This window comes from Staurois parvus, unplaced genomic scaffold, assembly GCF_062004578.1.
Source record: "Staurois parvus isolate SC_StPar_1 unplaced genomic scaffold, SC_StPar_1.0 ptg000634l, whole genome shotgun sequence".
Taxonomy (NCBI): Eukaryota; Metazoa; Chordata; class Amphibia; order Anura; family Ranidae; genus Staurois; species Staurois parvus.
Window position 1 is genome coordinate 13,605,835 of NW_028318430.1, and position 25,253 is coordinate 13,631,087.

The 25,253-nt window shown below is 39.4% G+C and overlaps 1 protein-coding gene across 1 annotated transcript in view; it reads left to right on the forward strand.

Annotated features, from left to right (window-relative positions):
* The window catches only part of COL4A1 (collagen type IV alpha 1 chain), a 222,134-nt gene that overhangs the window by 125,287 nt on the left and 71,594 nt on the right, over positions 1-25,253 (forward strand). Inside the window, exons 17-25 of the mRNA XM_089693592.1 lie at positions 3,534-3,587; positions 4,847-4,888; positions 5,051-5,144; positions 7,293-7,328; positions 10,553-10,708; positions 15,610-15,705; positions 17,785-17,874; positions 19,725-19,795; positions 20,872-21,063. Coding sequence (XP_089549718.1) covers positions 3,534-3,587; positions 4,847-4,888; positions 5,051-5,144; positions 7,293-7,328; positions 10,553-10,708; positions 15,610-15,705; positions 17,785-17,874; positions 19,725-19,795; positions 20,872-21,063 — 831 coding nt within the window. The remainder of the gene's footprint in view (positions 1-3,533; positions 3,588-4,846; positions 4,889-5,050; positions 5,145-7,292; positions 7,329-10,552; positions 10,709-15,609; positions 15,706-17,784; positions 17,875-19,724; positions 19,796-20,871; positions 21,064-25,253) is intronic.

The following is a 25,253-nucleotide window of genomic DNA, read 5'->3' on the forward strand; positions in this document are numbered from 1 at the left end:
GTAGCAGCTATAGGTTTGTTCTCCATAACATTTTTGCTAGGACAAAATACATTGTAGACAAGTTCTGTGTTACAGAAAATTGAAATGATGTGTGGCTCTATGGCTGAGCAGCTTACTTTTTGCTGTGTTTGGAGCTAGCTATCAAACGTCTGTTGAACTAAGCCCTAATTGTAAATCATCATCTTTGGCAAATAACAAATCTATACTGGACGAGGGTGCATTTCCTTACACACCATCTGGCTAATTGATGAATCTAAAATATATAACCTTTATTCAAATATATAAAAAATGTATGCTGAGCTGAAATGAATGCCTATTGGAGTGGAATGTACTGCGCACAACAATATTATTATTATACAGTATTTATATAGCGCCAAAGGGTATGCTCAGCGCTGTACAGTAGCAAGGGGGACGGAACATGAGAAAAGACAGTAACAATACGCTACACGAGGGGTTCGAGGGCCCTGCTCTTTCGAGCTTACAATCTAGGAGGGAGCGGAAGGTGGTACAGGAGGAGATGGCTGTGGGGGATGGAGTGGTGGGAGGAGTGGAGGAGGTTAGCTGTTAGGTGAGGTCGGGTGTTAGGTGAGGTTGGGGTAGGCTTCCCTGAAGAGGAGGGTTTTCAGGGTGCGCCTGAAGGTGAGGAGGGTAGGTGACAGTCTGATGGATTGGGGTAGGGAGTTCCAGAGGATGGGGGAAGTCCTGGATAAGTCCTGCAATCGGGCGTGGGAGGAGACCAGGGAGCTAGAGAGTAGGAGGTCCTGTGAGGAGCGGAGGGCACGGGTAGGGTAGTATTTGGGTATCAGGTCACTTATGTAGTTCGGGGCGGCATTGTGAATGGCTTTGTAGGTCAGAGTTAGCAGTTTGAATTTGATGCGTTGGGCAATCGGGAGCCAATGAAGGGATTGGCAGAGGGGGGAGGCAGATGTGGAGCGCTTGGTGAGGTGGATGAGTCTAGCCGCTGAGTTTAGGATTGACTGGAGTGGGGATAGCGTTCGTTTGGGTAGGCCAGTGAGAAGGGAATTGCAATAGTCCAGGCATGAGATGATGAGGGAGTGTACGAGTTGTTTGGTGGTGTCTGGGGTGAGGAATGTGCGTATCTTGGAGATGTTGCGGAGGTGGAGCCTGCAAGACCTAGATAGCAGTTGGATGTGGGGTAGGGAGGAGAGGTGGGAGTCCAGGGTGAAACCCAAGACTTTGGCGTGTGGGGTGGGAGAGATGGTGGCGTTGTTAGTAGTGATGGAGAGGATGGGGGGGGCACGGGGTGGGGGGAAGACCAGGAGCTCGGTTTTGGATAGGTTAAGTTTGAGGAAATGGAGCGACATCCAGTCTGACTGGATGACTGACTGGATACCATTGCAATTATTTACCTTACATCCAAATGGTTAATAACATCAGACCAAATCAAATACCATATAATTTTAGATGAAGTGACGGCATACAAAGAGGCACTGCAGTTTGATCATAAGCCTATCAGCTTGAATATATAATCTCTGTTAAGGAAATGGAGTTACTCCATGGATAAAAACCAATTAGATAGTATAATTTCTCTTGCTACAGATATGTAATATGGGTACACTCATCCAACATTTTGCCACCATGTGCAGCTGAGCACAACTTCCAGCCACTATGTGACCTATTTTAATACTTTATACTCCTGATGAAGCTCTGTTTTCTGGAGCGAAACATATAGAGTTTCTTTGGGTCTTTCTTTTGGAGCACTTTTTGAGTGCACATGGCATTCACTCATCTCCTCCCCTTTTTTTTGGGAGAGGTCTGTACTGCGTTTTACAGTGCATCATTTGCATTCCTCAAGACAGTGAGGTATTTTTGGTTGATATGGTGACAAATGGGGCTTATCCATGAGATGCTGATATTTAAGCCCTTGGATGAGTGTACCCGTATTACATATCCGTAGCAAGATAGATTATACTATCTAATTAATTTTGTCCATGGGGTAACTCCATTTCCTTAACAAAGATTATAAATTCAAACTGATAGGTTTATGCTCAAACTACAGTGCCTTTTTGTATGCCTTCACTTCATCTAAAACGGTATGATATTTTATTTGGTCTGGTGTTATTAACCATTTGGATGTAAGGTAAATAATTGCAATGGTATCCAGTCATATTGTTGTGTGTAGTACATTCCACTCCAATAGGCATTATTTGCAGCTGAGCATACATTTTTTTAAATTTGAATAAAGGTTATATATTTTAGAATCATCAATTGGTCAGATAGTGAGTAGGGAAACGCACCCTCGTGCAGTATAGATTAGCTAACAAACTTGCCAGCTTCATAGTTAATTTTTCTTTAAACTTGTTTTATTGGAAAAAAAGGGGATGCATACATATTATACAAATGAAAGGTATATTAGAACATTTCAAAAGTCTGACTATTGTCCAGCAACAAGGCGTATACAGGAAATCAGCACATGAAAAATAGATTAAATATACACAGATATCTTGTATAATAAATAAATGAGATGAAGACTTTTAGAAACATGCAGCTTCATAGTTACTTAGTTACATAGTCGGTAATGTTAAATAAAGACACTGGTCCATGCAGTTTGACTTCAATGTGTGTGTGTGTGTGTGTGTGTGTGTGTGTGTGTGAATGTGTGTTTATGTCATTACCATTTTCCATATCACTGTACATTGTATTTGCTAAGAAACACAACTAAACGTTTTTTTTGTTATTTATCTACCCTCTCTGCTGACACCACAAACTGTGGAAGGGAGTTCCACATTGTTACTGCCCTATCAGTAAAAAACCTCTTATGCACTTTAAGATTGAACTGATTCACGACCAACTTCATTCTGTGGCCACATTTCTTCTTTAGAGACCTTCGGTTAAATAGTTTCCTCTCAATGCTAGAATCCCCATTTAAAGATTTGTATATTGCAATCATATTTCCTCTTAAGTGCCTCTTCTCCAGGGACAGTACGTTTAATGTTTGTACTAGTTCTTTGTAAGTGAGGTAGTCCAGCCCCCTTGTTAGCTTTTTTTCCCTTCTCTGGACCCTCTCCAGTTTAAGGACATCCTTTCTGAGGATTGATGACCACACAAGGACCGCATACTCCTGTAGCTGAACCAGAGAGTAGCTACTTATGTTAACCAATGCAACTGTTGATAGGCATTGCACACTAGCTGATTAGATACGTATTGTAATCAGGTACAGCATAAACTGTGTAGTTAGTATCAAATCAACAGAGAAAATAAGCATTAAAATGTTAGCTACATAGCTATCTACTAAGTTTCTACTTTGACATGGCCTATTGTAGGCACAGGCTTAAGCACAAAGCCCCGGTAGCATTGTTGAAGGGTATTCATTGCATTTGAATATTTCTGCAGGAATTAATTTTGTAAAGATCTCAATCACTTGTAGACAAATTGCTGTAATTGATTAATATACAGGTAAAAACAAAGGAACAAAACACAGAAATATTTCAGAAACAGTTTGAGTATAAAGTTAAAGTTATTTCAAATAATGTTCACACCAATGATGAATAATCATTTGTTTATATTTAAAGGGAATCCCAGGTAGCCCAGGATTTAATGGATTTCCTGGACAGGAAGGACAAAGAGTAAGTTTAAAATTATTTTCATAAATGACAGTTCAGTTGTTCAATAGCATGTGCAATGAATAGATGATGATAGATGTTGTATCAAATGTTACAATTTTTTCTGTACATGGAAAGGAATATTTCCCCTACTGCAGCTGTAGAACACTTAAGAAACCAGAAAGTTCTTGCTTTAGCATTTATGAGACATATTTTTGTCACATTCCAATGCTCAGCCTGAATATTTGAGAACACAAGATCAAGGCCTTATTCACACAGGACACACTAAAGCATATGCCTGTGGAGGTCTGCGTTTTGCTGCATGGGGACACCTGAGTGTTCCATGTATCCCTGTGCAGGTAGGCCCATTGATCTCAATTGGGACGCAGAGGCTGTACAAAAGCGCCACCCAATGTGACATCTGTGTGAGTGCATGACCCCAAATGCAGACAGTATGCGTTTGGGGCCTATATATCAAAGTGATGCTTAGATATCTTTTGATACCTTTTTGACAGGCAAAAGGCTTGTGGTGAATGGCTAGCATGAATTATCCTAGTTGGGAGATCATCCAATTAAATTACAGCACAGGTTTTTATTGTGTCATTTATACCTGTTTGAGAAGTTTTCCCACACTTCCTATACCAGCAATGGTGTTCGGTAAAACAAGTGACTTCTCCAACAGGGACAAATAAACAATAAAAGCAATTTATTAGGCAAGGGTTAGAGCCTCTGTCAGGTTGTGGGGTCACAGGCAGGATCCACCCAGATGCCTGAACCAGCAGCTTGCTCAGCCTCTCAGTGAGCCATGGAGAGCCTGAGCCAATCACTCCTGCCCCCTTCACAGAGCGGTGCTCCAGTGATCACTAGAAGGACAGAGCAGAGAGTCAGAGACTGACAGTCACCGGCTCCCTGCTCACTGAAGACTGAAAACAGAGCAATCAGTTGCCTTTGATTGCTTACTTCTCAATCTTAGAAGCAAGGGGGACAGTTGCAACATTGGATCGATGCTGCATCCACTTAGGTGTGTAAAACATTTTTTTTTAAACCCATACTTCTCTTTTAAAAAAAATAATAAAGTTTTAGTCAGATTTTGAGCAACAGCATATAAAAGTGGGAAATGCATTTCATTGCACAAGTACCATGGGCTGGAGTATAGTCACCATATTCAGTGACCTGCTGTCACAATTTCCTTACACAATTTTGTTTCTTATTTTCCTATATACTTTGAAGATATTTTGCATGAAATAGATATTTCAGAGTTTTAAATTACCACCTACTTACAGGGAGAAAAAGGAGAACGTGGGTTTCCAGGACCTCCAGGAGTTGTAAGTAATTTGAATACTTAGTCCAAAGAACTACAGTTTTTCCCATTGTCATAAATTACTTTTCCATTTACTGAAATGTTTCACAGTAAATATGTGCACAGCTCTGTATCCTGAACAGTAACTTACTGTAGTAAAATCTGATATTTTGTTTTGCTATCTCAGGTAATAGACGATGGTCGGCCTACTGTAATTGGAGAGAAGGGAGACACTGGACCACCTGGTTATCCTGGTAGCAAAGGAGACAGGGGTGCTAAAGGTAGAGTTTGTAATCTAATGAAGCAACTAGTTAATCTTAAAAAAGTTTTCTTCTGATGACCATGTACTGAAGGACCTATATCTGTATTTCTCAATCTGTAGCCCTACTGACACATGCAGCCTCATGGTACTTATTGTGTGCACCTTTGGCCCTGCAACCAGTAGTCTTTATTTTTCCAGTGTAGCTGCTTACTCAAACCTGGTCCGTATGTTCACCTACAATATCATAAGAAGTGTTACTAGAACTCCCTTGTAAGATGTGACCTATGATATGACTTTGGCTTTGGATACAATTATTGCTAGGTCACTCTCTTCTGTTATCATTTTGAAAGTTGTAACTTTGGGGAAAACACCAACTCTTCTGCTAAAGCTTAAAAAAAAAAATCTTGGCTGTGCCATTTGTCTACTGGAGGCGCTGATGATGTAATTGCACCTCACCATTTCCTCTTTGGAAAGCTATGTGCTTTATTCCACAAATGTGGTTCAACACACTGCTGGAGCACATTGTTTTCAGTATTTTGAGCACACATAGTAACAGTGATGTCATCATTGTCTCCAGGAAGAGGACAGGAGCCAAACTATGTTTTTTTAAATATAAAAGCTTTACTTTTGGCAGTATTTTTTATTTAGAGGATGGGAGGCAGTAGGTGAATCAGACCCAGTGTTGCCAACCGTCAGTATTTTTACTGACAGCCCATAAAAAAATGACACTTTTTTCCTGCTAGTAAATGTCCGTGACAAGTAAAGGTTGCCAGTTAAAAATATGACACCACACTCAAACTGAAGGTAAATTTGTTTATCGGAGCCCTGGATAGCAGTAAAAACATGACAGGGTTTCTCACCCCTTTCCCATTTTGTTCAAAAAAAGTTTTGGCTGGACATGCACCTTTAGCTTCCCTTGCATGTGGCATTTCCATTATTTTGTCAATCCTTGTATATTGCTTTAAAGCTGAACTCCAAGCAGAAAAACTTTATATTAAATATATTTCTCAATAGCCACAAAGGATATAAATCCACTTGTCAACTTTGTGTGATGCCTTTGCAAACTCAGTTACTTGTAAAAGTGCTGACATCATGTCACTGTGCTGCACATAGCCTGTACAGAGAGCAGAGCTGTAGGAGGGAACCAGCAGGTCCACCCACTACAGTCTGTCTACAGAAAACTACAGGAGGGGGCAGAAACAAGACCAGTCACCCTGTGCAAGAATAGAGTGCAACAGTGACTGGTCTTTATTACAACATTTTGCCCTGGATTACTGCATGGATATGGAAGAAATACACAAAGAACAATATTCAAGTATGAATACGCATGCCTCTTTAGACAATATTTGCTTATCCTTGAGTTCAGATTGAAACTGTAAAGTGACAAAAAAAATGCTGGCGAGTTAGGTTTTTTACATTAAACTTTGGTTTCTCCTGCCAAAAAACTACTTTACCTATTTGCTAGCACAGGGGCGGAATGACAATTCATGGGGCCCCCGGGCAGTAGGGGATCATGGGGCCCCTGTGTCCTTGCCCAAACTCAAAAAGGCCTATGAAGAAGGTACCAGGGGCATCTCATGGGGCCCCCTACTGACCCCGGGCCCTCGGGCAGTGCCCGAGTTTCCAAATGGTCAGTCTGCCCCTGTGCTAGCATTGTTTTGTGTGTAAGAATAGAGCTAGGCACTGGGATAATGTAACTCCAGTGGGTATGCTTGGGAGTTAAATCACCAATGGCAAAAGAGAGAAGACACCAGTTTACAAGTGATGGAGAAGGTGTCAGTGGTGACAGACAGAATGGCATGGGAGAGTATGCACCTGTCCACTATATTTGCAATAAATCTCCTTAATTGTTACAGTGATATTTTAGGGTGTGCAATGGTATCTTGAATTTAATTTGCAGTTACTGAGTACAATTCTGTCTTGTTAGGTATTTAAAAAATAATTTCTGCATTGTAAGAATAAACTTTAGTTACTTTTCCTGTTACTAATACCTGCAAAAATGTACACCTTGAGTTTTTTTATACTATTTCATTTTTTTCATTTGTGTGCAGATGTTTTAAATTAGAAGTAGAGATAAGTAACTGCTGAATGTTAACTTTATACAAAAGGTTATATTCTTTGCTATTCTACTGGTTAAATAAGCTCAAACTTCTTTGTTGCTTTTAAGGTGAACCTGGAATACAAGGCTATCCTGGACTACCAGGTAACTTCTGAAAATGTCATAAAATTTGTAAATAAATATTGTTTATACACAGTACATGGTAAAATAAATTGTGTCTATTTGTCGGCATTCATAGATTAAGAATTTTGGTTTCTGCCTACACAGTTTGCTACATTTATAGCTCTACCTAATCTAATTCGACTTTGCTTTGCTTAATGTCATAATATAGTCAAGGCACAAAAAAATCATCTACTTAACCCTTTTGCTGCCAGAGCCATTATTAATCTGCAGATTACTTAAACCTCCCAAACCATTGTACAGTGGGGATCGAAAGTTTGGGCACCCCAGCTAAAAATTTGTATTAATGTGCATAAAGAAGCCAAGGAAAGATGGAAAAATCTCCAAAAGGCATCAAATTACAGATTAGGCGTTCTTATAATATGTCAACAAAAGTTAGATTTTATTTTCATCATTTACACTTTCAAAATAACAGAAAACAAAAAAATGGCGTCTGCAAAAGTTTGGGCACCCTGCAGAATTTATAGCATGCACTGCCCCCTTTGCCAAGCTGAGACCTGCCAGTGTCATGGATTGTTCTCAATCATCATCTGGGAAGACCAGGTGATGTCAAGCTCAAAGGTTTTAAATGCCCAGACTCATCTGACCTTGCCCCAACAATCAGCACCATGGGTTCTTCTAAGCAGTTGTCTAGAAAACTGAAACTGAAAATAGTTGACGCTCACAAAGCTGGAGAAGGCTATAAGAAGATAGCAAAGCGTTTTCAGATGTCAATATCCTCTGTTCGGAATGTAATTAAGAAATGGCAGTCATTAGAAACAGTGGAAGTTAAAGCAAGATCTGGAAGACCAAGAAAAATATCAGACAGAACAGCTCGCAGGATTGTGAGAAAAACAATTCAAAACCCACGTTTGACTGCACGATCCCTCCAGAAAGATCTGGCAGACACTGGAGTTGTGGTACACTATTCCACTATAAAGAGATACTTGTACAAATATGGTCTTCATGGAAGAGTCATCAGAAGAAAACCTCTTCTACATCCTCACCACAAAAATCATTGTTTGAACTTTGCAAATGAACATATAGACAAGCCTGATGCATTTTGGAAACAAGTTCTGTGGACCGATGAGGTTAAAATTGAACTTTTTGGCCGGAACGAGCAAAGGTACATTTGGAGAAGAAGGGGCACAGAATTTAATGAAAAGAACCTCTGTCCAACTGTTAAGCATGGGGTTGGATCAATCATGCTTTGGGGTTGTGTTGCAGCCAGTGGCACAGGGAACATCTCACGAGTAGAAGGAAAAATGGATTCAATAAAATTTCAGCAAATTTTGGATGGTAACTTGATGCCATCTGTGAAAAAGCTGAAGTTAAAGAGAGGATGGCTTTTACAAATGGATAATGATCCTAAACACACCTTGAAATCCACGGGGGATTACATCAAGAGGCGTAACTGAAGGTTTTGCCATGGCCTTCACAACCTCCTGACCTCAACATAATTGAAAATCTATGGATAGACCTTAAAAGAGCAGTGCGTGCCAGACAGCCCAGAAATCTCAAAGAACTGGAAGACTTTTGTAAGGAAGAATGGGCAAAGATACCTCAAACAAGAATTGAAAGACTCTTGGCTGGCTACAAAAAGCGTTTACAAGCTGTGATACTTGCCAAAGGGGGCAGTACAAGATATTAACTCTGCAGGGTGCCAAAACTTTTGCAGACGCCATTTTTTTGTTTTCTGTTATTTTGAAAGTGTAAATGATGGAAATAAAATTAACTTTTGTTGACATATTATAAGAATGTCTAATCTGTAATTTGATGCCTTTTGGAGATTTATTTCCATCTTTCCTTGGCTTCTTTATGCACATTAATACAAATTGTTAGCTGGGGTGCCCAAACTTTCGATCCCCACTGTATATCTTCTGAAAGCAGACAGCCTGGAGCATAAAATAGCTGTAGGTTCACTTATTTATGTCACGTAATATTAGTGTAACATTTTATCAAGTGCCCAATTTCAGTAGAAAATACACTAAAGTTAGATTTAAGGCCCAGGAATGCAATATATTACCCAATTTTTGGTAATATATAAAGGACAAGGTTATGCCACGTAAATAGGTACCCAATATGTCTAGCTTTAAAATTTGATGATTTAAAAGCCCTTACATGTCATCTGTTTAGAGTTATCCATAAATATTGGGCTTAAAACTATTGCTGTAGTTCTGGCATGCACAGTGATATGTAACATGTGTAGCACAATTCACATTTTCATGTGTAGATGCAAGTGTTTATGTTTGTAAATGTATGTGGGGTAGGGTGGCTCAAAATCTTTTAAAGAAGGCCAGGTTCTCTTTAATGTAATTACAGAAGTCTTTTAGACCCCTGATGTCTCACCTGCCCTCTAGTGAAGCTAATGGAGTGAGTTCAGATCATGCTTCATTAGCTTCTTACCCAGGGAAAGTGGCAGCCGCACCTTGATGTGTCATTCTACATGTTACTTTGAGGTTCTTAGTAGGAAGGGGAGATCAGCAAATGTATGTTTGGTGAGTTTCCTCCCTTATCCCCAGTGGAACCCACCATGCTTGTCCCAGATCTGTTGATGAGAGTGCAGACCCCTGGGAAACATAGCAAGGATGGGTGCGGGAGAGCAAACTCACTGTAGAGCAGCCTGGTCAATTCCATCTGACAGTTGGCAGTTGGCTTGTTATATTTACACATACTCCCTGCTGATACAGTAATGTGTATAAACCCCCTTGCTACTTCCAATATATGGCATACATCGGTGGCAGAGAAAGGATTAAAGCATATCTAAGCCCAACAACAAAAATGTAACAATTTGCAGTTTACCACTTCTTAGATGTGGTTGTATTCCTTTTTATTTTCCTGGCATTTTACCTTTATTTTCACATGGTGATCCTGCAAAGAGTCCTAGGGTGAAAACCCTCACTTGTCATGCTGTATCTCTGGAGGAACAGCAATTTCCCTTAAGGACAGGACTACAGAACACCTACCCCTCTTTACCATAACATATGGGGAAGGTGTTCTGCTGTTCACAGAGCGTACTGGGAACAATATAACTGATAAGAATGCAGCACAGAAAGACAAGATGTTTGACAATATCAACAGGTATTTCTCTGCAGTTATGGAACAGATATAGCCAGATACTTTTCAGTGATATACAATATTTAACATAACAAAATAGAGAAGTGGATTGCTACAGTTTACATACACTTTAAAAATGTGTTTTCTTTTAGGGACATCTATTCCTGGATTACCTGGAGCACCAGGATTTACAGGGGACAGAGGTGAGAAAGGTGATCCTGGATTGCCTGGTTTATCCCTACCAGGAGAGAAAGGCAGACAAGGTCCAGCTGGGCCTAAAGGATTACCAGGCCCACCAGGCCCCATCGGTAAGAACAGGATTCAACAGTTTGACTTTTGTTATCTGAATTTAAACTGTTCAGTATTTATGATGTGCATGAATTTTACTGCTGTAATTTAAGCATTCTCTACAGCTTTAATATTGCAAAAAATACTGAAATTTAAATTAATCTATCTGCATTGCTAAAATATATTTATATTGCACTGATTTTTTTTCTTATGCAGTGCATTGGTACCAAGGGTTATACAGTTATACAGGCACAACAGCCTAACTTTGTAGTTACAACTGCTTTAATATGGTGCACTATAGTTTTGCCTTAAGCAAGAACTCAGCATCAGCAAAAACATAAATAACGAAAGAGGCATATTCTCTTATCTACAGTCTAGAAAACACTGACCATGGCTTCATGGTAAGACCAAGTATAGTGCTAGTAAACTACAGTGTATTTGTAGTTGATTTAAAGTACCAAAATCTGCGCTTCCTATTAAAAGCAGGCATCTTTACATGCAGGTTAAGCTTTGTTTCAGAGCACCGTAGAAGCTCTAAAACCTGGAAAGCACTTTTAGTCAACTGCTAACCAGACTAGTGCAGTCAAGCTTTGGTCCGCCTCTCACATGCTTTAGTTTTTGTTAGTGAGGCTGCCTATCACAGCAATGGCGCAAAGGATGGGCATGGGAGAGCAGACCAAACATTTTTAATAGAGCTTGTAATCAAAAGCTGAATTATTATTATTATACAGGATTTATATAGCACCAACAGTTTGCTCAGTGCTTTACAATATAACGGGAGACAATACAGCAAGAATACAATTCAATACAAGAGGGAAAAGAGGGCCCTGCTCCTTGGAGCTTACAATCTAGGAGGGAGGGGCTAGTGGTACAAAAGGTAGTAACTGTGGGGGATGGACTGGTTGGAAGAGTAGAAGATTCCATTATTAGCTGAGGGCAGGATAGGCTTCCCTGAAGAGATAGGTTTTCAGAGATCGCCTAAAAGTGAGCAGAGTAGGTGATAGTCTGATAAATTGGGGTAGAGAGTTCCAGAGGATGGGGGAAGCTCTGGAAAAGTCCTGGAGACAAGCATGGGAGGAGGAGACAAGGGAGCTAGAGAGCAGGATGTCTTGTGAGGAGCGGAGAGTAGTAGTTAGGGTGATATTTAGAGACAAGATTGTTGATGTAATTTGTGGCAGAGTTATAAATGGCTTTATACGTTATTGTTAATGTTTTGAATTTTATCCGTTGGGCAACGGGAAGCCAGTGGAGGGATTGGCAGAGAGGGGTGGCAGATACAGAACGGTTAGTAAGGTGGATAAGTCTGGCAGCAGCATTCATGATAGACTGAAGAGGGGATAGCCTGCGATTCGGTAGGCCAATGAGGAGGGAGTTACAATAGTCAAGGCGAGATATAACAAGGGAGTGAATAAGTTGCTTAGTGGTTTCAGAGGTTAGGAACGGGCGTATCTTGGAGATGTTGCGGAAGTGAAGTCTACAAAATTTGGACAGGGATTGGATTTGGGGGTGAAAGGACAGACGGGAGTCTAGGATTACACCTAGTACCCTGGCATGAGGGGAGGGAATGATGATTGTGGTATTGATCTTGATGGAGAAATCAGGGGAGGGGGCACGGGCTGGGGGGAATACTAAGAGCTCAGTTTTGGAAAGATTGAGTTTGAGGAAGTGGAGTGACATCCATGCCGATATGTCGCTTAGTAGGTTAGTAATGCGAGAGGAGACTGAACGGGTGAGGTGAGGGGTAGAAAGATAGATTTGTGTGTCATCAGCATAGAGATGGTACTTAAAGCCATGTGAGTTTATCAAGTGACCAAGGGAGGAGGTGTAGATGGAGAAGAGAAGGGGTCCAAGGACAGAACCTTGAGGGACCCCTACAGAAAGAGGGAGTGAAGAGGAGGAGGCAGCATTATAGGTAATGCTGAAGGAGCGCTGTGATAGGTAGGAGGAGAACCAGGAGAGAGCAGATTCTCTGAGGCCAAGAGAGTGGAGTTTTTTGAGGAGGAGGGGATAGTCAAAAGTATAAAAAGCCGCAGAGAGGTCAAGTAGTAAGAGTACGGAGTAGTGGCCAGTGGAGTAGTTAACTTTAACTCTGTCTGTGCTATAGTTGTAGAAAAGGGTCTCCAAATGTTTCAGCTCAAGGGCCTCATCATATATTTTACAAATATTCATTAGAGTCCACATCAGAGTCTTCCCTTACATCAGGGTGCCCATCAGAGTCCCCCCTTATATCAGGTCCACATTCAAGTCCCCATCACATCAGAGTTCACATCAAAGTCTCCCCTTACGGAGTAGTGGCCATTGGTTTTAGCTGTTAGTGTACCTCACATTTTTGGGTTATCAGGCCCTCAAAAATGCTGAGCCTATGAATAGGTACCTACAAATGACTGATATTTCACTTTCAAAAAATTATTATTTATGTTTTGCTCATATACAAGGTAAGTAGCTCTCTACAACTTTTTATTATCAGGTCGCACAAAAAAAAGAGTTACAGGGTAAATATCAGGTACAAGTACTGTATATTTAAATTATTATCAAAAGGAATGAGGCCCCTGTGAATAAAGATACATTTCTTGTAGCATTGTGTCTATATATATATCTATATATATTGATAGTAGCATTGACATCAGTCTAAGTGCTCTCTTGTCGGTGACAAGACATGTAAAAAAGTTGAGTAATATTTATTTTAGCTCAAGGTTTCCCAGAATATCCAAGAAGTATAACCTAGGGTCTAGTATCACTGAGAAGCCCGTTTCTTCATACAGTAATTATGAAGAAGATTAACTCAAGGTTTCCCACAATATCGAATAGGCATAACCCAGAATCTAGTATCACCGAGGACCCCCTTTCACACAGAAACTGAACAATTTGCTTTCAATAGAGATTTGCAATGGAGCATTCCCATAATATATGCCACAGAGTACCCATAGACACATGTCATTTCTGGTATAGTCTTGGGATAATCTTTGGTCTGGTCTTCAGAAGGTTTAAATGTACATAGTTGTAACAGAGTTAAACATGCTTTGTGAAGAATAAATAGCTGAAATAGCTTGCCTGGCATCATAGAGGAGACCAATTTGTGTACTGCCAATAACTTATCTTATTTCTCATTGCTCAGAATTATGAGCTCAATGTTTGAAAGATTGAGTTTTAGGAAGTGACTTGACATCCATACTGATATAAAGGTCAGTTATTAAATTGGTGATGTGCAAAGAGACTGAATGGGTGAGCAGAGAAGAGAAACAGATTTGGGTGTCATCAGCATAGAGATGGTATTGGAAAGAGCACTTAGATAAGTTGGAGGAAAACAGAAAAAGAACAGAATATTGGAGGCCAAGGGAATAGACTTTTTTGAGGAGGTGGTCAAAGGCTGCAGAAGATTCTAATAGTAAGAGTACTGAGTAGTGCACATTGATTTTAGCATTTATTAAGTTGTTATTGAGTTTTTAATCTGTGGAGTGTTGTGGGCAAAAGCCAGACTGTAAGGTGTTAGGAAGGTTGTTATCAGTGAGATAGCAACTAATTGGATTGTGAGTAAATGGAAGTAAGGAGATGATAATTAGTTCTATCATGACTAATGTCATTTGTGAATGTGGCAGTCAATCAAACCAGCCTAGCCTCAGAATCAAATTATTCTTCCATAGATACCCATTTAATGGAGTTTATATGTGTGGAAAGCTGCAAAGGCACATAGGTTTTAATCTCTTTCCAGACTTGTTAGTTTTGTTAGTATTTTGTATAAAAAATAGTTGAAATTCTTACAAGAGGACTAGTGTGTCAGGGAGTAAAGATGAACAATTTAAACTCAATGAGTTTAATTAATGTGGGATCTGGAGGTTTTGGAGATCATCTCATAGTTAAAGAGCAAGGAGAGCTAGAAAGGGTATTATCTAATGTCTAAAAGTCTGGGAAGTAATGAGGTACTGAGCAAAATCAAATCTATCTATACTATGTTTTTATCCATGGTAGAGAACAAAAATATATACATTTACACATATACAGTATCTGTTCATTTACTAAGAAGAGTTTAGACATTAGCTTAGAAAATATAGTAATATAAGTAGTTATAGAACCCTTTGTACCATTAGGTAGTCTGTAAAAAAGAACATTTTGGAACCATAAGAAAGACCCCCAACCAAACGGCTTGTCTGAAAGGGTAGTAAGCCACTAAATATAAAACTGTGGAGTTGAAGGGTGGGTGGTACATAATATGCTAGCAATAATAGAAGTGTTCTGTAAAAAAATATCATCTGAGGCGGTTGCAACGCCTTTCTTCTCTGTCTGTCAGAACTTCCCAAGGTGCATCTGGAGGCTGTATAGACGGGGCTGTTTGTTTTTTATCAAAGAAGGATCTGAAGGTTCATTGAAAGTTGTAGGGTGTGTACATATAGGTTTAAGAATAGGACATCACAGTATTATGTGCATTAAGAGAAGGAATTTTGTGGAACTCTCACCTTGTGCTTTCAACCTCATGCCAGCCCACACCCTAAAAGTGCCTGATATTTAACTCAGGTTTTGTTTTAAGTATGTATCTACTGCAAGTGCATTTTAAAAAGCTGGTAATCAGTTCTACCATCCTAGCAATAAACTGTATTTGTCATGTTGTAATTTTAGCTACTGAAAAACAGAACATGCACATATTGCACAGCTGGTTAAATTCAGTTACAGTACTGACTGAATTCAATTAGCCACCTAAGCTGTTATATTTAAGGTGTCTCAATAACGAAAGGGATACTTTGGCACACTGAACCATTAGGGTCCTTCATAATTTCTATGGCATTGATTAACATCGGTTCCTTCTTGACTTCTGCTTCTCTATGGTTTTGTCTGTTGCCAGTCATCCTTCAATAGAAGATTTTTGTTTATTGAGCCATGGCGGTTAATTGCTTTCTTTTTTTTAAAACTTGAATTCACTTGACAACAGATCCAACCCAAGAATGCATTCCGGGGCAGCTTGGTGATCGTGGATCCGATGGGAACCCAGGCCAACAAGGATTCCAAGGAGAAAGGGGACAGAAAGGTTTGTTTTCTTTCAGAGCATTGAATATTTTAGGTTTTGTCTTAACTTTAACTCTGTCTGTGCTATAGTTGTAGAAAAGGGTCTCCAAATGTTTCAGAGCAAGGGCCTCATCATATATTTTACAAATATTCATTATTTAGTCCACATCAGAGTCTCCCCTTACATCAGGGTGCCCATCAGAGTCCCCCCTTATATCAGGTCCACATTCAAGTCCCCATCACATCAGAGTTCACATCAAAGTCTCCCCTTACATCAAGATTCCCATCAGGGTCTCCCCTTACATCAGGGTCCCACTTACATCAGAGTCTCCATTCAAGTTCCCATCATATTCAAGTCCCATTCAGAGCCCCATTATATCAAAATGCGCTCTTGCACCAGGGTTCCCATGAGATCCTACTTTACATCAGGGTGCCCATAAGAGTCTCTCCTTACATAAGGTTCCCCCTTACATTTCATCTAAATCAGAGATCACCTTATAGCAGGGGTACAATCGGTGTCCCCCTTTACATCAGGGTCACCATTAGATTCCACCATTAAATCAATGTCCCCATCAGAGTTTTCCTTACCAATGTAAGGTCCACAGTGTGTCTGTAGCAGCAGGGTGGGATTCTGGAGGTGGAGAAGGTCTGGACAGAGGAAGTTCTATATTCCCGTCAATGCTGGGGCATGACCGGAAGGATGACAGCACAATGGGAGGTTACCTGCTCCAGACTGGGGGGGTGGGGTTACTATAGGCAGCCTCCGCTGACCTAAATCCTCAGTCTGTGCACATTGAGAATATACCACTGTGCCTACCTGAGAGTTGGATAAAGTCTTGTAGCGGTCTGAAGTTTGGATACCTCCTCTCTAGAACAAATAATTTCTGTACAGTCTTTAAGTATTGACTCTGAAAGATATTTTTCCTAGAAAACATTGTAAATATGACACAATTATATAAAATAATATAATGATTTAAATTATATATTGACTTGTCACCCCCTGTATGTTGCTTACAGTACGTAATATGTTTGGAACACAGGAAGCCAACTTTTAACTTATCAATACAACAAGTTTCTTTTTTTTCTGCTAACATTGTTTTGGACATGTAGCACTACCCTCTCGAGGGCCACTAAATTTTTGGGTCCACCTAACCACTGCACAGGCAGGCAACACACATTTTCCACACTCTCATCCAAAGTCAGTAAGCTTGAGCTTGGTTTTTGTGGTTTTATTAGGGGTTAACAACTTGGACAGGGTCTAGGTGTATATGGAATGCCCAATAGAACTGTACAACTCTGGAGGACAAACTTCTTAGCAAAAAAAAAAGGGCAAAAATCAGCAGCGCACCTGTCTTTGCAAGGAGCGTTTTGTCCCCTTTGGTGAACCTCCTCAGAAATCTTCATATCTACCTGGCTGTCTTGGGAGTGTCCTTAAGCAAGGGATTCCGAAATCTACAAATGAAATAGTCTTAGGGAGAACTAGTTGGGTATTGCACCTGACTGCCCTGATCTCATATTTAAGGGTTGTCTTAACTACCATTAGTTAAGACAACCCTCCTGCCTGGGGATTGGCCAGGTTCCCTCACACATACAAATCTAGGCCTCCTTCCTTCCTCCAAAGTGCTGTGAGTTTCTAGAAGGGTGGGAGGGGGTGGGGGGGGGCAGAAGCCCTGACCTGTAGAGCCTAACCTGAAGTCACTTCATTAACTCCCTCCCAGGCTGATTCATACCCAGGCTTTTAGCAAGCCTCTAACCAACCACAAAAAAATCTAAACTAGAAAGTGCTACAGATATCAACAGTAAGTTTTATTGGGACACATGCTGAATGTGTAGTTATGCTTTTAAAAATGTTAAAATTAAGACATCTTTTTAATATAGGATAAGTCACCTGCCTGGATATAAAAATTTTTTAAATGTAGATAATATTTTCAGTAACTTCATTAAAGCAGCAGATGGAAAATGACTACAAATTACCCATGAGGAAGCAAAAAGAAAAGAAAAGTTCTATATTTTCATCAAAGATATTAGGATTCTCTTTTTCTCTTTTCATATTAATGTGTTACTTTTGTATTTGCTTTAATTATACATACAATTGTTTTAGGTGACAAAGGGGATGCCTGTGCAATATGTGAAACAATGCCATCACCACTTCCTGGGCCACCAGGTCCTCAGGGCCCTCCTGGGCAACCAGGTAAGACACAAAGTTTACAAGTGAAAGGTGATGCTGTCTGAAATTACAATGCCTAACATATTAGCATAAAGCATTTAAAACATTTGATAATAATTAGTGCAAATATATCATATGGCCTTTGTTGGTATTTAGAATATACTATGTTTTGTTTTTTAAGTATTTACAAAATTCAGAAAAGAAAATAGTTAAAAATGGAAGGAAGCAAAACAACATAAATAGTAAACATATGCTAGCAAGATTATAATAGAATATGAAGACTCAATCATGTAGTAAATAGATGATCATATAGCATGTTACCCTCAGTAATGTGAACTGGTGATGGGTGCTTTTGGAGCCTCTAGTAGTTTTCTACAGCAATGCAGAACTTCACTCTTAGATCTCCAAAGCTTTATTTAATCACTTCAGGACCACTATACATATACAGTAAGTCCTGGTCAGGAAATGGTTATATGAGGATCATGGCTGTAGCATAATAATTTGCAGCTGACAATGAACTTTCCTGTAAAAGTGATATGAGTGGCTCTGCAGCCACCTGATCATTTTTACAGGGTGTGAAGGAGCCTCCCTTCTGCCACCACCATTCCCAGGCTCTCACAAACCGGGACTACCACACACATAGGGCCAGCTGCAGACGCAAGGAAAAGGTATAACATCTGTTTCTCCACTTCCTCTGTGACAAATTATCCTAGAGATGACAAGGTTTTCATCTCTTCGGTTTTGGTTTGTTGTTTACTAGCTTTTACCAGCTAGGCAAGCGTCAGATCAAACCAGTCTCAGTTTATTCATATGCTTTTGAGGGCAGAAGAGAGATCAGGGGTGTTATAGACCTCAGGTCTTTCCATAAAGAGTACCTCTCACTGCCCATGCTATTACAAGCGATGTTGTATATCCCTTGTGAGAGCAATAAAGTGTTTTTTTAAAAAAATAAATAGATGGTGTAAAAAATTGTAAACAAATTTGTGCTCATGCTCAAATGTTAATGTACACATTGGTCCTGAATACATCTGTAAACGCTGCTCTCACCATATATGACGTATCACTGTGAACATCAGAGTGAGAGCAATAATACTAGCATCAGACCTTTTTTTAACTCTAAACTCTAACCAACTCTAACCGGTAAATTATTTTAAAATTATAACAGCCACCATTTTATTCTCAAGGGTCTTTGCATTAAAAATATTTATAATATTTGGGGGTTCTAACTAATTTTCTAGCAAAAAAAATCGTTTATAGAATATTTCAGAATTGGCCTAGGCGGAGAGTGGTTAAGAAACATTATACTGTATATGTTGCTGCTAAAATAGAGAAAAACATTATAATGTAGCATATTTGATTTATATATTATGTTTATTAATTTAAGTAAGCTCAGCACATTTAATAATCATACTAGGTTTTTCTAAGGAAGTCTATGCAAATGGAAAGAATGGGGGAGAATCCAGGACCCCAGTGTTTTAAGGCAAGTTTGTTAACCTCTTGAATGTGGATCAGAGATGCCAGTCTGATCAATACCCAAGTCTTGAGTCAAACACACCAATGATGTGGTGATCCCCAAATTATGTGGGATAGTTGTTATAGGTCTGTGACAAGCTGTGCTCAGTGGATCCATTTACATTAATTCAGAATACTTTTGAAAACCCTTGAAATGCAAAATGATGTATAGTCTACAATGACCTTGATTTATCTATGTAGAAACTAACATATCTGTCGCTGCAACTTAAAAGTAACCACTGTATACATCAAGAACAGATTATAAATGAAAAATAAAGTTTTAGAGGAAGCAGTCTTCTGGTTGCTATTTTAAAAGAGTATCTTATTATACAATATTATACAATATATGTTTTTTTCCCAAGGATTTCCTGGTCAGCAAGGTAGCAAAGGAGACAGAGGGCAACCAGGTTATGACGGCTCACCAGGAGCACCTGTATGTACTGGATTTTTATTATTAAAATGAGTTAGTAATACAAAAGTTATAAATGTTGTAACTGTAAGCCATGTTTTATTGTAGTGTGTATAGTGTTGAATGTGTCAACATATCAAATATTAATTCTGAAATTTTAACAAAAAACTGATTTTTAACTGAACTGATTTTTATCTTAAATAATATTTATTAAAGTCAAATTCCAGCCAAAATTTTTTATTTTAACTTTTGGTAGACTGGGGAGAGTACATACCTCTGTCAAATTTTTATTGTTGTCTGTGACTTTGTTGGAGAGATTTCAACTCACTTCCTTTTCCTGAGAGAGGCTGTAACAACATGAGAAGAAATGAAGGGAGCAGTTGTCAGTGGCAAAGGAATACTCTCCATTTATTTGAAAAAGAGATGTATTGTTACTGTCTGCGTCATCACTGGGAAGTTAGCTTGTCACTTCCTGTTCAGACAGGAAGCAAGGATAAATCTCCCCAATTCTCTCCAACTAGGTCAGAGACCGTGTTGGAAACTCACTCTGTACAGAAAAAAAAAGTTTAAATTTACTAGGACTTTAAGATTAACTTTATTGTCTTTATATAAAACATACACTAATGCTTATTGTAGTCACTATTGGGTTGATTCACTAAAGGCAAATAGACTGCGTACTTTGCAAAGTGCAGTTGTGCTCTGCAAGTGCAGCTGCTCTAGAGCTTAGTAAATGACATAAATCTTCACTTTGCAAAGAATACCCAATCACATGGAAGGAAAATTAAAAAAACAGCACTTTTGCTTGCACATGTTTGGATGATGGAAGTCAGCAGAGCCTCTGCTCATTTACTATGCTCAGGAGCAACTGCTCTTGCAGAGTGTAACTGCACTTTGCAAAGTGCACAGTGTATTTGCCTTTAGTAAATCAAATGTGTTTGCATTTGCATTGACCTTACAAAGTAAACTCTGTTGCAAAACCCCTGTGTTTCTGCATTCAGACCATCCTGCTCATTCAGTAAATGAAGGTTTTAATCAGTGAAAAACAAAAGCCTATGAGATTCTATGCCAATAAAATAAAACTCGTTAATGTATTTTTCCAGGGACCACAAGGTATTTCAGGTCTTCTAGGGAGTCCTGGAGCAAAGGGAGAACCTGGGGAAGTTTATTTTGAACCAAAACTTAAGGGCGAAAAGGGAGAACCAGGTTTCCCAGGACAACAAGGAACTCCTGGAAAAGAAGGAAGACCTGGAAGAGACGGAGTACCAGGTCAGCCTGGCCCCAAAGGTGCTTTGGTATGTTTGTTTTTAAATCATAATTTCCATATTTATTATATTATTTTATACAAGATTTGATAAATGAGCTAGTTAATTACAAATATATACAAAATGCAAGTTCGCATTGAACTAGCATGTTCTGCTTTTGGAGAAGGAGGGGTAGTCCTAGCCTACTGATCCTTCATCCAAGCAGGATCTTCTATAGAACATAATCTGACATAATAGAAGGATAATAAAGGGTATCAAGATAGAAAATGTGATTCTGATGATCAAGTACTGTAGATATCCTCTCTCTGCAGCATGGAAAAAAATAAATAAATATATATATATATATATATATATATATATACACTGATCAAAAAAGTTAAAGGAACACTTTTTAATCAGAATATAGCATCAAGTCAATTAAACTCCTGGTCAGTTAAGTAGCAGGGTTGGTTGTTAATCAGTTTCAGCTGCTTTGGTGTTAATGAAAACAACAAGTGCTCTAGATGGGCAACAATGAGATGACCCCCTAAACAGGAATGATTTTAGAGGTGGAGGCATTTTTTCCCTTCTCACCTTTTCTGACTGTTTTTCACTAGTTTTGCATTTGGCTAGGATCAGTGTCACTACTGGTAGCATGAGGCGATATCTGGACCCTTCTCTTTTTCTTCTTTCAACAACAAGTCTCTTTCTCAACACCCGCAAATCCTGATGACAATATACCTTAAAAGAAAAAAACTCAGCATAGTGTCATACCTTTTAAGTAATAAATACACACGTGCCACTCACTGTGCAACATGCAAAAAAAAAAAAAAAAAAAAAAAATCTATATCGTGATCGAACTTCCGGTCAGCGTCGATACGTCTGACGTCACGTGTCCCTAGGGACGTCAGACGTATCGACGCTGACCGGAAGTGCGATCGCAGCCATCTTGGAAGTGGGAACATGTGGCCAGTATTCCCTAGCTTGTCTACACTCCTATCCCTATGAGGAGGAGCTGCTTCATCCAAATTTTAATGTGAGTTATTAAATAAAGGATGATATCTTTGAATTCACTATTTGTAATTGCGGATTTTCTTATGAGGTAAATGGAAGAAAAACCCTAATACTGGATGGAACCCTAATGATAAGAAGTTAACCCAGATTTATGTTATGCCCTGTCATTTCATATATAGGGTAATTATCCATCAGTACACGAGTTGGAGAGTGTTGGTTTGGGTTTAAGGTGATCACTGATGAATATAGAGTGCGGTGATACACATTTGCAGTGATATATTTGAGTTGTTTTCACATATTGTGTAATTGACACTTTGTGTGAGTGTTTTCACTTATAAATATATTTTGGGTACACAAAGGAATATTTGCATGTGTGTAGATATTCGTATATAGAGTAAACACACATATATAGATTTTTTTTTAATTTTTTTTATTTTTTTGCATGTTGCACAGTGAGTGGCACGTGTGTATTTATTACTTAAAAGGTATGACACTATGTTGAGTTTTTTTTTTTTTTGAGGTATATTGTCATCAGGATTTGCGGGTGTTGAGAAAGAGACTTGTTGTTGAAAGAAGAAAAAGAGATTGTGTTGAACAATTGTTTGCACCTGCGGGGATTATTTCGATATTTTGGACACTTTTGCTTTGTTTGTTTTTTTATATTTTATTGTATTCTTTATTTTTAAAGAGAAAAGTTTTATAATTTTTGTTTGATTGGCCTTCAAGGGTGGAGGTGGATAACTTTTCTGGGTTATTACATGGGGATTTTTGTGCTGTGTATTTTAATATATGGATATCTGGACCCTACAGAGGTTGCACAGGCAGTCCAAGTCATCCAGGGTGGTACATTAATACGTGCCATTGCCAGAAGGTTTGCCATGTCTCTCAGCACAGTCTAAAGAGCATGAAGGAGATTCCAGGAGACAGGCAGTTGCTCGAGGAGAGCTGGACAGGGCCGTAGAAGGTCCTTAACCCATAACCGGGACTGGTATCTGCTCTTTTGTGCAAGGAGGAACAGGATGAGCACTGCCAGAGCCCTACAAAATGACCTCCAGCAGGCTACTAGTGTGAATGTCTCTGACCAAACATCAGAAATAGACTTCAGGAGGGTGGCCTGAGGGCCCTGTGCTCACTGCCCAGCACCATAGAGCTCGATTGACATTTGCCATTGAACACCAGAATTGGCAGGTCTGCCACTGGCACTCTGTGCTTTTCACAGATGAAAGCAGGTTCAACCTGAGCACATGAGACAGACGTGAAAGGGTCTGGAGAAGCCATGGAAAACATTATGCTGCCTGTGACATTGTTCAGCATGACTGTTTTGGTGGTGGGTCAGTGATGGTCCGGGGAGGCATATCCATGGAGGGACACACAGACCTCTACAGGCTAGACAATGGCACCCTGACTGCCATTAGGTATCAGGATGAAATCCTTGGACCCATTGTCAGACCCTATGCTGGTGAAGTGGGCCCTGGGTTCCTCCTGGTGCACGACAATGCCCGGCCTCCTGTGGCGAGAGTATGTAGGCAGTTCCTGGAGGATGAAGGAACTGATACCACTGAATGGCCCCCACATTTGCCTGACCTAAACCCAATAGTACACCTCTGGGATATCATGTTTTGGTCCATCCAACTCCGCCAGGTTGCATCTCAGACTGTTCAGGAGTGCAGTGATGCCCTGGTCCAGATCTTTGAGGAAATACCCGGGAACACCATCCATTGTCTCATTAGGAGCATCCTCCAACATTGTTAGGCATGCATACAAGCACGTGGAGGCAATACAAAGTACTGAGTACCATTTTGAGTTGCTGCAATGAAATTTCAGCAAAATGAACTAGCCTGCTGCATCCTTTTTTCACTTTGATTTTCGGGGTGTCTTTGAATTCAGTCCTCTGTAGGTTGATAATTTTCATTTTTAACACATTACCCAGTCCATATCAGTATAGATATCCAGTATGATATTTTCCCTATTGAGATCTGATGTGTTTTCATAGTATTTATTAAATTTTTTTGAGCGCTGTATATATATATATATATATATATATATATATATATACACAGTATATATATATATATATATATATATATATATATATATATATATATATACATATACCCCGAGAGGCAATCGGATATTCCCTGGATCAACTTTACCTATAAATGTTAGTATCCAGTTATATTCTGTGTTTCTAAGAAACAATCCAGGTCTTTTTTAAAGCAATCCACTGAGCTGGCCAGAATCAACTCTTGAGGGAGTCTATTCCACATTTTCACAGCTCTCACTGTAAAGAAACCTTTCCGTGTTTGGAGATTACATTTCTTTTCCTCCAGACGTAAAGAGTGCCCCCTTGTCCTCTGTGATGACCTCAGGGTGAATAGCTCTACACCGAGTTCACCATTATGAACCACTGATGTATTTATACATGTTGATCATATCCCCCCTTAATCTCCTCTTCTCAAGAGAGAATAAATTCAGTTCCTGTAATCTTTCCTCATAGTTGAGCTCCTCCATGCCTCCTGTCAGTTTGGTTGCCCTTCTCTGTACTTTCTCCAGTTCCCCAATGTTCTTTTTGTAAATTGGTGCCCAAAATTGAACTGCATATTCCCAATGAGGTATTACTAATGATTTGTACAGGGGTAATATGATATCTCTCTCTGGAGTCTATACCTCTTTTAATACAAGTTAGGATTTTGTTCACTTTAGAAACTGCAGCTTGGCATTGCATGCCATTATTAAGCTTGTGATCTATCAGAACTCCCAGATCCTTCTCCACCATTGATTCCCCCAATTGTACGCCCCCTAGTATGTATGATGTATGCATATTATTAGCCTCCAAGTGCAGAACCTTACATTTATCAACATTAAACCTCATTTCCCCCATAGTTGCCCAATTAAATAGCGCATTGAGGTCGGCTTGTAAGTTGGAGACATCCTGTAAGGAAGTTATCCTAGCTTGGCGTCATCTCTAAAGACTGAAATGGTATTTTTAATTCCAGACCCTATATCATTTATAAATATATTAAAAAGTAATGGTCCCAACACTGAACCTTGGGGTACACCACTGACAATCCTAGACCATGCAGAATATGAATCATTAACCACTACACTTTGAATACAATCTTTTAGCCAGTTTTCTATCCATTTACATATGTATTTTTCCAAGCTCGTAGACTTTACCTTACACATTAGCCGTGTGTGGGGAACTGTGTCAAACGCTTTTGTATAAT